General features: G+C 38.6%; 1 protein-coding gene and 1 long non-coding RNA gene across 7 annotated transcripts; both read right to left on the minus strand.

The window, feature by feature from the left end:
* Positions 1-1,617: 1,617 nt before the first annotated feature.
* Positions 1,618-7,306, minus strand: LOC6724755. Of its 6 annotated transcripts, none has more exons than XM_039297908.2 (11): positions 7,201-7,306; positions 5,198-6,539; positions 4,953-5,131; positions 4,678-4,886; positions 4,220-4,617; positions 4,062-4,141; positions 3,897-3,995; positions 3,580-3,836; positions 3,323-3,517; positions 3,097-3,266; positions 1,618-2,384 (listed from the first exon to the last, which is right to left on the minus strand). In XM_039297908.2, exons 2-11 carry the CDS (start codon positions 6,093-6,095, stop codon positions 1,900-1,902), a joined length of 2,970 nt encoding a protein of 989 aa, XP_039153842.1. In that variant the 5' UTR covers positions 6,096-6,539; positions 7,201-7,306; the 3' UTR covers positions 1,618-1,899. The 6 variants fall into 6 exon arrangements, with proteins under 6 accessions (XP_039153842.1, XP_039153839.1, XP_039153841.1 ...); XM_039297905.2 differs by having other exon boundaries at positions 4,050-4,141; XM_039297907.2 differs by having other exon boundaries at positions 4,220-4,620.
* A 3,295-nt stretch (positions 7,307-10,601) lies between these two features.
* LOC27207648 lies at positions 10,602-11,183 on the minus strand. The gene is made up of 2 exons (XR_001600505.2): positions 10,899-11,183; positions 10,602-10,836 (listed from the first exon to the last, which is right to left on the minus strand). It is a non-coding gene; the product is annotated as an uncharacterized LOC27207648 (long non-coding RNA).
* Between the last annotated feature and the right edge of the window lie 4,733 nt (positions 11,184-15,916).

Genomic DNA, 15,916 nt, shown 5'->3' on the forward strand with positions numbered 1-15,916 from the left:
CAGGTATGACCACAATGTACTCGAATATGTCTCAAACGTCTCGAATTTTTTATCTTGAGTCCTGAAAACGATCAGAGCGTTAACCAACTGAAATAATATTTTTGGGACCTTTGGATTACTTTAGATCACTGCGCTTAAATCCGCTGGATTGCTATCAATTTGGGCGAACTGCAAGTTCTTATAAGTTCATGTCGTCATTTCTGTCACTGAGGAAATCGTCGAGTTAATGAAGCCGTTGGGTTAGGAAATTTAATTTTATGGGATTTTAAGGAATCTTTAACTTGGCAATTTAAGCGGTGTGAATGCTACCCAGATGTCGGAAGTGTCTTCTTTAACTTCCAGTTTTTCCGTATGCTTGTTCTGTTTTCGAAATCACTGGCTCTCCAGTCCAACAAAGTTAGATTATTTTTGATCTTTTTGCATGTCAACTTGAAAATTTTGTTTTCATCTCATTTTCATACTTTCGAAATGCGTTAATATCCTCCAATCCCGTAAAAATCAACTACAGACTGCCGGCAGATTTTTAATAGTATACCATCTGACAAAGCTGCAAATTAACCACAGGCACAGGTCCGAATTGCTGAAAAAAGTTGCGCACCTTTTCAACAGATCTTTAGGCCACTTTTCGAAAGAATATCATCCCGAACTCGATATTATTTTCTCTGGATAAACTGATAATGCGTTTACTTTTACTACTTCGCATTACGCCTATCGACGGGGACTGGAGACACTTGTTGTTTACTAATGCTTGCTTTAATCGCCTTGTTCTTCTCGGTGAAGTTCACTTTCAAAGAGCTGCTTTACAAAAATTCGACACATTTTCTGTGGGTACTTCAATGACTATAATTTAGTTCAATTGAAATAACGGAAATGATAGAGCCGTGCAATAGAATTGCAAAAATACGATAGTATTATCGATAGTACCTCGGTCACCAACATCGATATGTCTAAGATAATCACTATAGTCGAATGCTTATTACGTTGTATGCATGGGGTTCAATACCAAAATAATGTAAGGAAAAATAAAATACATTGTCTTACAACCAGTTTATTATAAATGGATTAAATGGAACAAATTAAAATATTTAAAACATTTTTTACTTAAACATTTCAAAATGCGCCTTGCAAATTGGACTTATTTTCATTTTGGATACATTGAGTGGGGGAATTCAAGCTGGTTTCTCCAACCTTTTCAATACATATGCAAGTTATCTAGTTCTGCACCGTAATCTATCCTGGTCAAGTCTAATCGCATCATCGAGGCTACTGAATCAATAGCTTTCTGTTCCTCCTGCACAACTATTTGTACTTCGAACTGTATTTCCTTTAACTTATTGGTATACGGCCCATTTTCTCTTGCATGTATGTACATAAGTACAATGATTACCATGGTACACATCGAAACTGTTGTGAATAGCAACACTGAACATTTTCTACGTATAAAATATATGTACATATTTATGTGACAATAGTGTTGACGTTGACGCACAGACTATGTATGTATATATTGTCGTGAACTAAGTCAAGTTTATTTAACAGAAAACTCCAAGCCAATATAATGCGAAACCCCGCGAATATCATGTAGAATACTTCTATACAAATTATATGTTGATTATCTTTGGTTTAAGGTATATTTTATTAAAAAATGCTTCTCTCCCAGTGAGACAGCTCACTTCATTTATAAGAATATATAACATTTTTAAGTCTATAGTATAGATATTTATAAGCATCAGATGCCATCTGATTGTGCATTACTTCGTTGCAGACACGAAAAAAAGGAAGAAGAACCAAGTACACTTCGAAGATACATATATGGGATATTAATCAACAATTCACAACTCGACTGCCAAAAGGTTACAAAACCAATTGACTTTGACGTACGAAGGTATTCAGATTCCATCACTTTTTAAAGCATATTTTAAGTATTCGGATAACGGGTGCCTCAAAAAAGGCGGATATGACAAAGGCGGATCCGAACGACACGACGGCGTTGCCTAAAAACAAGGTCAGGATGAGAGGATTGCTTAGGTGAACAGTGCCGCTCATGTGCGAAGAGCAAATGAACATTATGATGGGATGGATCAGATAGGCACAGTATGTGAGTCGTGAAAGTGGCCACATAACACGATACGACAGTATTGCATTTACGGTTGGCACAAGGCCCCAACAGCAGGATAACACGATCCACACTAGCCCACATCCGAAGGCTGTGTGGGCCACGCCCACGTAAAAGGCACTGCTGGTGGTGCCTAAATGTCCTTCCCAAACCCCAAAGACCACGATCAGAAGTACGAAAAGACTGCATGCCCAAAGGAAAAGGTTTAAACGCCTGGAAATTAGCGGCGGAGTCTTCACCTTATACAAAACGTATCCGGTGCACATTCCTGTAAAATAAATGAAGAGGTGCATAATTAGGGTAAGTCAAGAATTAAATTCACATTTTCAAGTATATATGTACATATATACCTATATTATTGCTATGTGTTCATTGAAAATATTATTTTAAACATATTTTAAACATACAATATATGCCTTTGAACTGTTTTTATATTATTTATGGTTTTAAGTCAGCAATTTGCAACGCGTCATCGATATCGATATGGCCACGTTTGTCCGTCTGTCCGTTTATCTCTCAGTTTTAAAACTTTCTTCATGCAAAATTTTCGAAAAGTCACCTTTCTATTGCAGGTATCAAGGGCGTCGCCAGGGTAAGGCAGCAGCCTCCCCTGGACCTAAAAGCAATGTTCAAGAAATTTCAAAATTTGCTGCCTATCACAAAACCTCCCTTTGTTTATTTACACTATGTACTGTTCTTATTCTCTTAGTCAATCTGCCTCCACTTCTATCGATCTGCTTCCCATACATATGATGTTTGCTAGGTGCTTTCACTAAGAGTTTCCAGTGTTGGAAGATGAATTCTACTATATATTCTATTTAAATATATACACATAAGTACTTGAAGGGTATAAAAACATTCTCTTGGCAAAGCTTTCTATCTCGTTTTTAATGTTTTTAAAACCACGATGATCTATGAGGGTTCCGTACCCTCATTACAAATTGTAAATTATAAATTATTAAAAAAATGCTGTTTCTCACCCGTTATATAAGGGCCCACTCGTTGCCATGGTTTGTCATATAGGAAATCGAAAGACTCGAAGGGCAGAGAAACTTTGTGGGTGTACTGATATGTCAAGGATATTATACCAGAAATGCTCCACGAGCTGAGTAGAAAAACGAAAAGTGTAATAGCCACGGCTTTGAAGTACCTGAAAACGGTAAGTTTTAAGTTCTAGGAAAGTAATCTAGAAAAGCTTTCACCCACTTTCTGGCCAAAGCTAAAAGCAGAGCAGCCATCACATAAAACTGCATTTCGTTGGCCATATACCAGCTCCACATCATGCACATTTCGGTTTGCGGAAAGTAGTTGTTTATATACAAAATATTGCGCCACCAATACAGGCGGCAAGTATTGTGCTCTATTTTGGCCGGCTGAAATACCGAAGTGTCTAGCCCTTGCCTGAAATAATAAATCCATGTTATGACAAAGTATAATAAAAGAATACAATAAATATAGCTTACCTTACGGCAAAGTCATTGAAGATAACTACAAACAGATAAACTGGTGTTAGTCGTAGGTAGCGATAGAGCAGCATCATAAGCGATTCCGAAAAGCAGCTTTTTATGAAAAGGCATGTTTCCGTCGAATGTTTGCGATCCTGCTTGAGGTAGAGCATTGTGACAAGCAGGCCGCTGATAAAAAAGAATGAGTCTACAGAGAAAGTGGCATTGCCAATCACCTGATACCAAAAAGAGCGCTCTGTGATGATCCTTTCAAACTGATGTTTCGCTTTGTTAATTCGATTCGTTTAATTTGGTTTTTATAGCAAAGCACTTACTTTATTTTCACCAATGGCAAACATCTGAAGATAAGTGTGCACCATCATGGTCCAAAGCACGGAGAATACTCTTAATCCATGTAGGCAGGCAGTGTGGGTCTGCTTAGGGAAGCCAGCAGTAGCAGATGAATGGATTAATTGTAGATACTTTACCTCTAAACTTACCTCCTTGGTCTTCTTGATGTTTAGAATTGCCTTGGCATTTGTTTGCAATGCGAAGCACAATAGTATTTGTTGATGGAAAGCTGCGAAGGGTAAAGCCGATTAGGGACAGAGTGACTGGTATTAGGTAAATGAATGCTCAGGTATGGTTTAATGCTCACCAACAGATTGCTTCGCCTCATAAGTTCCAGTGCCTCCAGCACAACTCCCACTTTCCACTTGGTAATCGCCCATTTCTGACTTTTCCCCAACTGACGTGGAAGTGTTGGGGTCAGCGAATTCTTGTTGAACACCGTTTTCCACGTCAGATAAGTCCCCACACCTTTGTCTATTTCCATTCACATCTACTTCGGGGCTCTCCGTTGAAGAGCTAGTGCAGCCCAAGGGGCGCATTTGAAATAGCTCGAAGGACTTGCCATAAAATACGTCGTTTTTGGCAGAGGTTCCATCGCATTTGCCACTAATGGCTGCAATAGGTGCCACAACTAAACGACGTTCGTCGATTTTGAGCTGATAATAGGAAGCAACCAAAATCACCAGAACGAGAGTGAGCATAAAGCTGCTACAGTGGGATAACAATTTGAATAAATTTATATTTGTTTTTAAGATGATAACCTACATGAAAACCTGAAACTTTAACTGACGCCAGTGGGAATAAAGTCCGGGCACAGTGCGAACATGGAGGATCTGAAGCGGAGGTTGTTGCATCGAGGTATTGTGCGCGCCCAAAACAGTCAGCATTCGAGCATATGGATCAAGGGACAAGATGGATTTGACATCAATGTCAGAACAAGATTTGGGTAAACACTCTCCCAGACTCAAAAGCATCTGAAGAATGAACGGGATTTGTGGTTAATAAATGTTGGAAATCTGAAATTTAAATCAGGAACCAACCGATCGATTTAGACTGGGCAAATGAAGCGCAACATCCGCTACATAGAACTGCAAATCAAAGTGCTGGCGCTCTTCAGTTAAACTCTGTCGGTTGAGCTCATAACAGAAAGAAAGCTGACCGAGCCACTTGTCGTTTCCAAAGAGAAGCTGGCCACGGTAGCGCCCAGATGAATCATAAGCTAGAAGAGTTAAGATTGGAATGGAATTAAAAATTTAGAAATGGATATTCTCATGCAGTGACTTACCCTTTTGGGCCCACTCGTAACTAGAATGAAGTGCCGTCAAATACGCTTGCATTTCGAGCCCGCAGCCTGTGCGAACATTTGTTCGAATCTCAGAAATCTGCCAGTAGAAGTGGTCATAGAGATTTGCCACCAGTTGGAAATAGTTGGCCTGGCCATAGAGACTCTCCACTGCGCTGCCGTTTCCTGTTCCATTCGCGGTCGTCCCCAGATAACGATGAATGCTATTAATGGTACTGCCCAAGGTTTTTAGCTGCATTTCATTGTCTCCACTTTGCTTAAGCAGGTCGCGACTCAGTTTTGGTGCCATTAGCGGCTTACTACCCAGGATCTTTAGAATGTGAGTATTGGAAGTACTGCTGGTCATCGCCGAAAGAGTAGACGACGTTCCCGGCAAAGTGGCTGTGTTGGGCTCTGTGGAAAACTCGCCGATGTGGACATCCACAGTATCGTTCTCATCGGGATTGGAGGGATTGTAGCTAGTGTCCAAGGTCAGGACATGCTGATTCTGATTGTTCAGATCCCCCTTCTTAATAACCTCGTGTTCCAAATCCTCTAAATCTCCCAAATTGAAGTCAAAGGTAACCGGATGCAGTTCGAACTCCTTTAGTGGTTGCGGTGGCTTTACATACTCAATGGTGGGCAATATCTTCTCCAGGGGCAAATAAGGTTTCTTCTTCAGCGGCTTGAGCGGCAGGATCTCGTGAGTGTTTAAAAATAGCGGTAACTCTGCTTCCGTTTTCTGCACTTCATGCAGAATGGTGGTGTTACCATCCCTGCTTACAAGCCGATGTCCTGTCAAGGGCGCAGGTTCAAGTTTTTTCGTCTCATTAAGGCACTTGCTGATACAATTGAAGTTGAGCATTAGGACAGCCAATACGGCTATGCTTAGGTATGACATATTTGCCACTAGGTAAGGGACACTGTTTTGCTTTCCCCACAATTTTCCACTTTGCCACTTTAAACTAATTTCCAAAAATCTAGTGGTAAGCTGCGGGTAGATGTATCTCTCTAGCTATATTTGACTAGTCTCTACCCTTCATTGTTTTAGGTATTTTTTGTTTATCCGTGGATCGCAGTTCTGCGCACTGTTGAATACTGTCTCGTATTCCTCCGCTGACATTGTCGCAGTATTATATTTTGATCAGTTCGTTCATTGGCATAACTGTGGTATACGACTGAACGATAGCTTATTCTGGATGAGGGCTCGAAGGATTTCGGTGACCGCGAACAAACACCTTGGGCTTGGATAATCTAAAAGTTTTGTTTTCGTAGTTTTCACTTATTTATGGTTCGATATTTTTTATATTTATTTTTGCAGACCGGCTAAATCTGCAACAACTTCCTGAAAATCAAAAGAGAAAAACTTGTTAAACGTGTTGTGCCCACAACCAGTCGTGGTTGTGGCCAACTGGAAAAGCGTCGATGCAGCGGGAGGTTATTGGTACCATTGTTTATATAACTTCCGCGTATCATTTCGCCAAGATGGTGTGACAATGATCACAGCCACTACCTGCTTACTTTCCACCACATTATGCAATTCGGTTTTGACTCAACAACGCGAATCTAAAGCGTGCCAAAAAGATTTTAGGCATACGGATATAAAAAGGCAAATCAATTAATAAAAAAAAAAGTGTGTGACACGTTTTGATGGTTGTGAGCGTTAGGAGGGGTATTCTGAAACAATCTTTCACAGCGTAGGCGTCTCTTTTATAGTTTCACATAAATTTCTATTTCGGATACTTAAGGTATTAAAACAACTAACATATTGAGTGTGTCGATAACCTCCCCATTAGAAGGTAGGTCAGCCCCCAATATGCATACATATCAACACATTCTTCTCTTAGTTGGTGCCATTTCAATTCCATGTTTCCAAAAAAAAGGGTAGCAACCGAAAAAAAAAAAAAATAAATAAACACAAAGTGGCAATTGGATGGATAAACATTTGTGTCAGGTCAGTCAGGCCAATTCAAGCGAAACCAAGCCTATGCAAAGAAAAAGCAAACCTAAGTGTGTTTCGTTGGGAGGCAGATCTTTTCTGATATCTTGGCCCAAACTGCGACGACAACCGAACCGATGAAAGTAAAAACCGCAACTGATCAAGCGCCGCCAACGTTGGCTTCCATGAGTGGAAACTCTGGTAGTTGCAGCTCGGTCTGGGATTCGGACTCGTGGCTATATAATGTTTAAACCATTAGAGTAGAGACTTCCACAGTCTCTGATTCGTACAGCCGAAGTGTGTGAAATAGCGGCATGAAGCAAACAAGAGGTAGTCATATTATATGCACTTGCAAAAACCTAACAACTGCAATTGCAACCGTCCAACTCCAAATGAAACCAAACGAATGCTTACGATGATCAATTGTAAACAGCAAAGCTGAAAGTTTGTGTCAGTGCCGCAAAAGAGAGGTGATCTGGACTTGGATTTTGGATTGCTCTGCAGTAAAGCCTGGTCAAGAGTGGGGTAACCGGATCGGATAACTGGCAGAACTCGCTTGCATATGCATGGCATAAAAAGTACCCAAATAATAGTGGCTACACGGTGGCAAGCACCTGGTATAACTGTCGCAATAATCAAAACTCCATTCATTCGGACTAAAATCGATATCAATTGGAAAAACTGAGATACACGCTTCTTGAAACATATGCGATTGGCTAGAAAATGGGATACTGAATATTGAATTAAAATACATTATCAATTAAAGAAATAATATTATTTTTGAAACCTTCAAGATTCAAAATATAGAAAAGTTTTTCGATTTGATATTTTGAACTTTTGGAAGTTTTTTCATTTATCATTGTTTCACGCGTTATGGGACTTGGTACTGAGACTTTCAGCCCGAAACGGGACTCAAATATGAAATACTTCCATTAAATAGAGATGCAATATATCAAAACATGTTTTCTTGGCTTATGGAAAAGGTTTTGCGAAATTTATAGTTGAGATTACTGAAAGATTCCCTAAACAAACCAAAAGTGAAACCGAAACGATATTTGTTGGGGAATATGATCGCAAATGTAGTTTTAATTAATCATCAACTAAGTCGTTATACCGTTCTTTTGTATCTTTGCGCCCTGGATGTGTTAATCCCCGAATTTCAGATCAACATGAGCCAATAACTTTTCTGTTTCAGGTGACATCAGGTAAAAACATCCAGCCCAAGAAGAAAAACGGAATGAATACAAAATGTACGGCCGAAACAATTTTTACATTTTCTTTTGCAATACCAGTACAAAAAATTGATTTTTTCTTTGTTGAAGGTCACTTTAAAAGTCCTCGTTTCAAATTAATCGACAATATTATCTATGAACCCAGCTTCATAACCTATTTCATAACCTAATACTTTTAAAATATTGAAGTTATTACTGTATGTTATTAATGTTATGCTAGTAATATAGAAGTATGAGCCTATTTACAAACGTGTTGATATTTGGAGTTGCTCACTTTTGGGCAGTGTGGGGAAAAAAATAGGCATATTTAAGGGCTCTATATAAAATAATTTGTATAATATCGAGTAAGCATTTGATTAACATTCATAAGTTCAATACTGATTTTTAGGTCTAAGTCTATTTTAAACAATCTAAAGCGTAATTATACCCGTTACTCGTAGAGTTAAAGGGTACACTAGATTCGTTGAAAAGTATGTAACAGGCAGAAGGAAGCATTTGCGATATAAAGTCTTGATCAATCTTGTCTAGTCAATTTCTATCGGTAAACAAAAATATTTTGGAAACGCCCATTCTAACGCCCACAAACCGCCCTAACGCCACAATAATTTAAAATTAATAATGAATTTATTAGTACTCAAGCTTAGGACGTGCTACATTTCTGTTTGCAGAGTTCACAGATCAGTTGATTACTTCCCTTGTACCTCTTGTACAGAATGCTTTTATCGAATTTATAGCCATACCCCTACGACTCATTTTCTTGCAATATAAATCGATTTCAGTGTTTTTGCGTTGAACATAATTCTGTAATTTGCAAAGACTACTTTAACGCTGACTTCCAGTATTTATGAATTAGAATTTCAGTCAGTTTAATAATTTTACTAATACATTTACCAAATGATAAATGTTTTAAAATTCATAAAATTATATTGTTTACAACTTAAATCGATTTTTTAACAAAGTGGAATGTTGATGTATAATTTTTGATTGTCAGATTCCTAAATCTTGGTTTCTCCGCGTATATATTTAAGCTGTTGATTTTTGATTACCCGATTCTTTAATTTTGCGGGATTTGCCTTTAGACGGAATATAACCCTTGAGCTTGAGTTCGGTTATATTTTCTGAATTTTTTCCCCGTTTTGCTGTGGTTTTCCCTATGACCATAGAGAGATGATTGCCAACAGACAGACAGACTAAAGAAAACAAGAGCGGAAGACAATAATTTAATATTGAAGGAAAACGAGCAGCCGCCCAGTGCTTTCGGTCTTTGCACACGGGCCATCATATTTTCTTTGACCCTTTTTGGTATTGTAGCTATATGGGTCGTTCGTCAAGGTAACTTTCATTTGTAAGATAGAAAAATTAAATGCGGAACGCTTGGATAGTGGCCGCGTTTCATCGTAATCCATATCGCATTCCCATTTCTTTTCCCATTACCTGGGGAATCTTCACTGATTCTGTTTTACTTGATTGTGCATATACCGGCACAGTCTTGTTTAGGCCCTCTTTCTGAACCCGGTAATTAGACCTAAGTTGTATGTAATTGTTCGGAGTTTCAGAGTCAAAGTCAAGGATAGGAAAAATTAAATGCGGAACGCTTGGATAGTGGCCACGTTTCATCGTAATCCATATCGCATTCCCATTTCTTTTCCCATTACTTGGGGAATCTTCACTGATTCTGTTTTACTTGATTGTGCATATAGCGGCACAGTCTTGTTTAGGCCCTCTTCCTGAACCCGGTAATTAGACCTAAGTTGTATGTAATTGTTCGGAGTTTCAGAGTCAAAGTCAAGGATAGGAGGTGACAAACAGATGTAATGCACAAGCGGAAAAAAAAATCGATAGAAATTTACAAGACTAAAAAAAAAGAATAAATTAAAACATCATTACATCATTGTTGGCGTGGCAGTTTTGGGCCGTTTGTGGACGTTGTAGTTGGCTTGGCAACATTTAAAAACAATCTTGTGGTGCGTCTATGTATCTGAATTCTGAGATCGAGGCGTTCATGCGGACAGACGGACGGACATGGCCAGATCGACTCGGCTTTTGATCCGAAAACGCTTCCTTCTACCTGTTATATACTTTTTAACGAATCTAGTAAACATTTTTACTTTACGAGTAACGGGTACATGAGATATCTATAGTTGAGTTTTTCGACAATCACATATTCTTTACTCAACGAGATACAATTTCAAAATGATTTGACCATATCGGTAATCATTCCTTTCCACTCAAGCTGTTAAAATTTAGAATTTTATTCACGAGTTATGGTTCTTCCGAAGTCTACTAATAATATTTAAGATGCGTAAGGGGAAGACATTGTTTTTGTACTATGAAGCATTTTTGGTGTCGTCGCGTATGTTTGGTATGCCAAGGATCCAAGCTAGGGCCTTTCTGATCCATTTTTTATATGACTGATTTCGTCATGACAAGTGGTCAGCCGGTCTAGACTTCAGGTTACCCGTGTTCGCCGGCTAGCAAGACTAAAACATGTTAATCATGTCGAGCATAAGGCCATGTCAAAAGAAGATCATACTGGCTGAGCTCAGCTTCTCCTGCTCTTCCTTCTGCTGTTTATTTTCTGGCCAACATCAGCCAACCAATCGACAAATCAAATCACTAGCCAAGGCTTTCCTGATCTTCATCAACTGTGCAAACGCCCCGCGGGGCTTGTTACAAATTTTGATGGACGGCCAGCGGATGAAATTGATTAGCTTTAATGGTGACCAAGTTCTCTGCCCATCTTCTTAGCAGAATGTATGCGAAGAGGTTGTTGCCTGACTCAATCAGAATCAATCAAATTCCATCTAGACAGACGTATAATTTGAAAAGCCTACTGATTTTGATGAGTATCTTAACTGGAACTGTCATAAGTGAAATGGCTGCGGAGTTCAAGGCTATTTTTAAGGACGGGGGTTTTCTTTTCGTCTAATTTACTCAAAATAATGGAAATCCATTACAGAGATTTGTCTATCAGCCCGTTTTTGACTTTTACAATCGAATAAAATGATGGGACGGACAGACACTGAGATTTTTATCTAGAGCGTCGCTCTTGCATCCTTGAGGTTATCCAATTAATGAAGTTGATGAACTTTATTGTAAAAACCGCAAGTAAGTGTAGGATTCAGCCTGAAATATTTTGGGGAGTTAGAGTGGGCGTGGCAACGTTCCTCTTTTAGTGTCCAAGATCACAGCGTCCATATGGACACGCAAACGGAAAGGGACAGATTAATTCGGCTTGTTAGCCGGTTTTAGAATATAGGATCGGATTCGTTTTATTCTACCTCTTGAATACATACTTCTTAACGATTCTATATTACTCTTTTACTCTAGGAGTAAGGAGTATTATTAACCAAATTATCATCAAAGTATCTGACAACTTATTTGCTTCTGGAAATATAGACCCATATTTCTGAGATATTCAAGCAGAAAACAAAGCCGGTAATCTTTCCTAACCAGACATGAAAGCTGGCTACTTTGGACCCTTATTATTTGCAGTCTAACCAGTAAGCCCAATCAAAAAGCCCTGGGCCAGTATCTAGAATGATTGCGCAGAAAATCAAGACATCATATTGATCCTGAGGTCTTATTTTTCAACCTCAAAGTTTGAAGTCCAGACCAGAAAACGGCTAGATATCACATCTATCAATATCTTCTAAGTAATCTCAACACTACTTTCCCTGTTCACTGACTCTTTCGCAATTTAATTTATTCCGCAACCAATGCAAATTCGAATTATCCTTAGAATTTATCAAACATTTGGCAAATGCAGCCTAATCCCTTCTGTGATGCAACTACTGTGTTAAATATTTGTCGCTCTTCAGTGTGTCTGGTATTATTGTTCATTGTTATTGTCTACATTGAATTTGTAGTGTTTTGTTATCACTCTGTCTACTGCTTGTAAGCGTTCTCTGGCTTACGGATACCTGTATACTTGTTGAATAGGGTTGGTGTTTCGATTTGTTATCGATTGTCATACAAAATCACTGTGGATGACAGTCCACGTAATGACGAAGCGCATTAGGAGAGTGCGAAAGTGACTACTATATTGTCTGATCTTAGGAAATGATACAAAATTTAAAGGGTAGCGCAGAAATCAATACCTGGCAAATTGTCTAAAATTATTTTATTAGGGCAAAAAATGTGCAACGGCAAATGTCAAGCCCTTGTCGCAGCGCCTCTAAATCCGAAACAACAGTATTTCTTTTGCTGGGGTCTCCAACCTGAAATTCCCAGCTCCACCCCCATTTCCACCTTTGTCTCATTTTGTCCCGTGCAGTTTTTTGTTCCATTTCCGTCACGGTTGAAGACTGTAATTGAGCCAATTGAGACCCACAACTGTTGCGGTTTTTTGAAGCTGCTGCCCTGAAAGCTCCTCTAATACAACAGATAAAATGAAAAAAAGAAGATCTAAAGAAAATTAGCTTGGAGTAAAGATCTCGTTGTGTTTAAAACGTTTAAGTGTGTTAAATGGATTTTTATACGGTATTAGAAGTCGCAAGAGAAAAATTATGAATCATTGGTCGCAATTCTAATGTATTCGTAGTTTTTTGATAAAAAATAACATATATATTTATATTTAACCATTTTAAGCCAATACCATTTTCTCAGTGAAAATGTCTGGAGGCGTGTAAAGAACGGGGGCTTCAACTTAAACAAAGACAAGCAACGAGATAATAATAATACACATAATATTAAAACGAGAACAACGACACTATGCCAAGTTAGCAGAGAGACTTTACAGCAATGGTGCGGGAGGTGCTCCATGAAAATTACTAATTACCTGTTGGCAAACGGCCCGAGGTTCCGAGTGGGTTAGTGGCAAAGGAAGGGGCTTAGCGGGGCTAAGGGAATTACCCGGAACGGGGTACTGCGACATCAGACTATCCGCGAACGATCCACATTAGCAGCGGGCGCTGCTCGAGCTGCTCGCCTTGGTAGCGGTGAATGGTAATTGCGGACCGTTATAATACAACCGCGCATAATAAGATCAAGAAATGTATTTGTTGCGACACACAGCAAAAAGTTGTCTAGCCATTGTAAGCTATGAGTGTGTTAGATAAGATGTCCTAAAATCCATTCGGCTCCAAAGTTTTTATTCACAGAGTTCTCCGTCAATATTAATATTTTTGGACTTTTTGGATTTTTTTCTTAAAGATTTAACTTTGTAATCATGTTTTTCCTCAGTGAATCGTGGTGCTCATGAGATCAGGAGGTAACCAGGAGGCAGTCTGAATGCCCTAATGCGCATATTTGCTCAAATTCCGACGCTCACTATATGTGACACCCGAAGTGCAATCAAATAGGATTACACATGGTACCCCTACACCCGACCCAAACCCGTTGTATACCCGTTACTTTTAGACTAAAATAATATACTAGATTCGATAGAAGTATGTGGCAGATTAAAGGCAGTGGTTCAGAACCTTTAAAGTATACAATTTCTTGAACAGCAAGCTGACTTTAGTGACGTAAATGCAGCGCCAGTTTGTCTTACTACTACTACCTCAGTAAAGGGTATCAAATAGTCTAGGAAATCTACAATTATGTTCTCTCTCGGGTTTTACTTTACATCTTACTTTAACATAAAAAACAGTGATGACGACTATGACCCAGTTCGGGTTATGTTTTACATGCAACTGGTACGCAAATGGAAGTCGTTGCGGAATTCATTATTTGTTACCAGCAGTTGAACCTTAACCGTCGGCCATCATTAATAATCTATAAATATATTAGCTCTGGGCTTTTTTTTAGTGTAGATAAGGCTCTGTATAACGTCGGGATGTTTTTCAAATTAAAACCTGGAACTTGAATAGGTACATGAAATAGCATTTGGTCATTGATATGGACTTTATGGACTCTCGCCTTTGACATACAAGATTTGTGCATAACAATTATAATCTTTAAAGGCATAATTTTTAGGGGCCGATACTGCTGTCCTCTTCTCTGCCTTAATTATACCCGTTATTCGTAGAGTAAAAGGGTATATTAGATTCGTTAAAAGGTATGTAACAGGCAGAAGGAAGCGTTAAAGTGTATATATTCCTGATCAGAACCAAAAGCCGAGTCGATCTGACCATGTCAGTCTGTCCGTATGAACGCCGAGATCTAAAGAACTATAAAAGCTAGATGGTCGAGATTCAGGAATCAGATTCTCTAACGCCCACAAACCGCACCAAAGTGTCACGCCTTTTAAAAAATGTGTTGATATTTTTTCACATTGTTATTTGTCTTGTAAATTTCTATCGATTTGCAAAAAAATATTGGCCAACGCTCTAAAACCGCCCAAAACTGCCACGCCCACACGTAAAAAAACTTTTTAAATTTTTTCTCATTTTATTCCCCAATATCCTAGAAAAATGATTAAATTTTGCGTACGCGTTCACACTAGCTGAGTAACGGGTATCTGATAGTCGGGGACTAGAATATAGCATTCTTTCTTTGTTTTTTTTTTTTTATCTTTAAAAGGGCTGATATTCCCTGTAAATTTGTGTCAGTAGAAATTGTTCCCCATTTGGGCGGTGTCCCAAGAACTGTCAAGAGATGTCGGCACCAAAAGGTGTTTTTGCCATATTTAGTTGCCGGATAAGCGAAAAAGGGGAGCGAAATCGGGAGGTTGGAGTTAAAATGGGTCATGGGTAAAGACTTTGCTGTAGCAAATGTGGATAAATCGCACAAAACTAAAACCATGTATATCACAGACAAAATTTTTTATGACGTCGTAACCGTTGAAAGAATGAGAATGAGAATATGTTGAGTTATTAAATTGATAATATATCTTTTCAATTCATCATTATATTTAAGTGTTAGTGCTCCGATTTAGTTAGTTAACTCTAACAGTTCATAAACACTTCTGCTCTGATTGGAGGACAGGAAATGTAAGGGATGGCTTAAATACCACCTCAATCTTCATGCTTCAAAGTGATCCAAAGTGTTTTTTCTTTTTCTGTCATTTATCGCAGATCGCAACAAGATTCGACTCAAAGCACAAGAAAATTGTTGGAGGGGACCCACAAAGAGATAAGATGCACCGCACACAATTTCAAGTTTACCTAATACTAATACATTTGAGACGAAGTCAAACATATTTATTGCTGTGTTCTCATCCTGTCTGTGAGGTATGTACCATAAACTAAAACCGCAAAGAATCTTGGGGTTTTTGTGTCTTATTTTCGAATGAAAGTCGCTGATACTGTTTTAAAAGTTATACGCCATACATTTAAAATTCGCTCTTTTTGTTTTTTTTTTTGCTTTATTTAACTTGCCAATTTCTATTGTTCCGAGAACATTTTAAAAAATGTCGATATGACAGAAAAGTGTAGAAATTTCTCATTTCCGCTTTCACCAGCTGAGTAACGGGTATCTGATAGTCGGAGAACTCGACTATAGCGTTCTCTTGTTGCCCTTAGACTTCAAAGTAAAAATAAATTTACCGAGCTTTAAAGTCCAACCAAATTATGTTTTAGAAATCACTTTCATTTGCCAATTGCTGATCAGAGACTCTTTCTTCTCGTGGCTCTTTTCCCAACTTCAGCTAGTTATCTAGCATTGTTT

The sequence above is a fragment of the Drosophila simulans genome, chromosome X (genome assembly GCF_016746395.2).
Source record: "Drosophila simulans strain w501 chromosome X, Prin_Dsim_3.1, whole genome shotgun sequence".
In the NCBI taxonomy this organism is placed as follows: domain Eukaryota; kingdom Metazoa; phylum Arthropoda; class Insecta; order Diptera; family Drosophilidae; genus Drosophila; species Drosophila simulans.

What these genes read in the sequence shown, in the direction of transcription:
- LOC6724755 (XM_039297904.2), bottom strand. Translation starts at nt 6,095, where the DNA reads ATGTCATACCTAAGCATAGCCGTATTGGCTGTCCTAATGCTCAACTTC. An exon ending in TTACGAGTGGGCCCAAAAGG is followed by an intron (nt 5,132 to 5,197) that starts GTAAGTCACTGC and finishes TAACTCTTCTAG; the next exon opens with CTTATGATTCATCTGGGCGC. An exon ending in TTAAAGTTTCAGGTTTTCAT is followed by an intron (nt 4,621 to 4,677) that starts GTAGGTTATCAT and finishes ATCCCACTGTAG; the next exon opens with CAGCTTTATGCTCACTCTCG.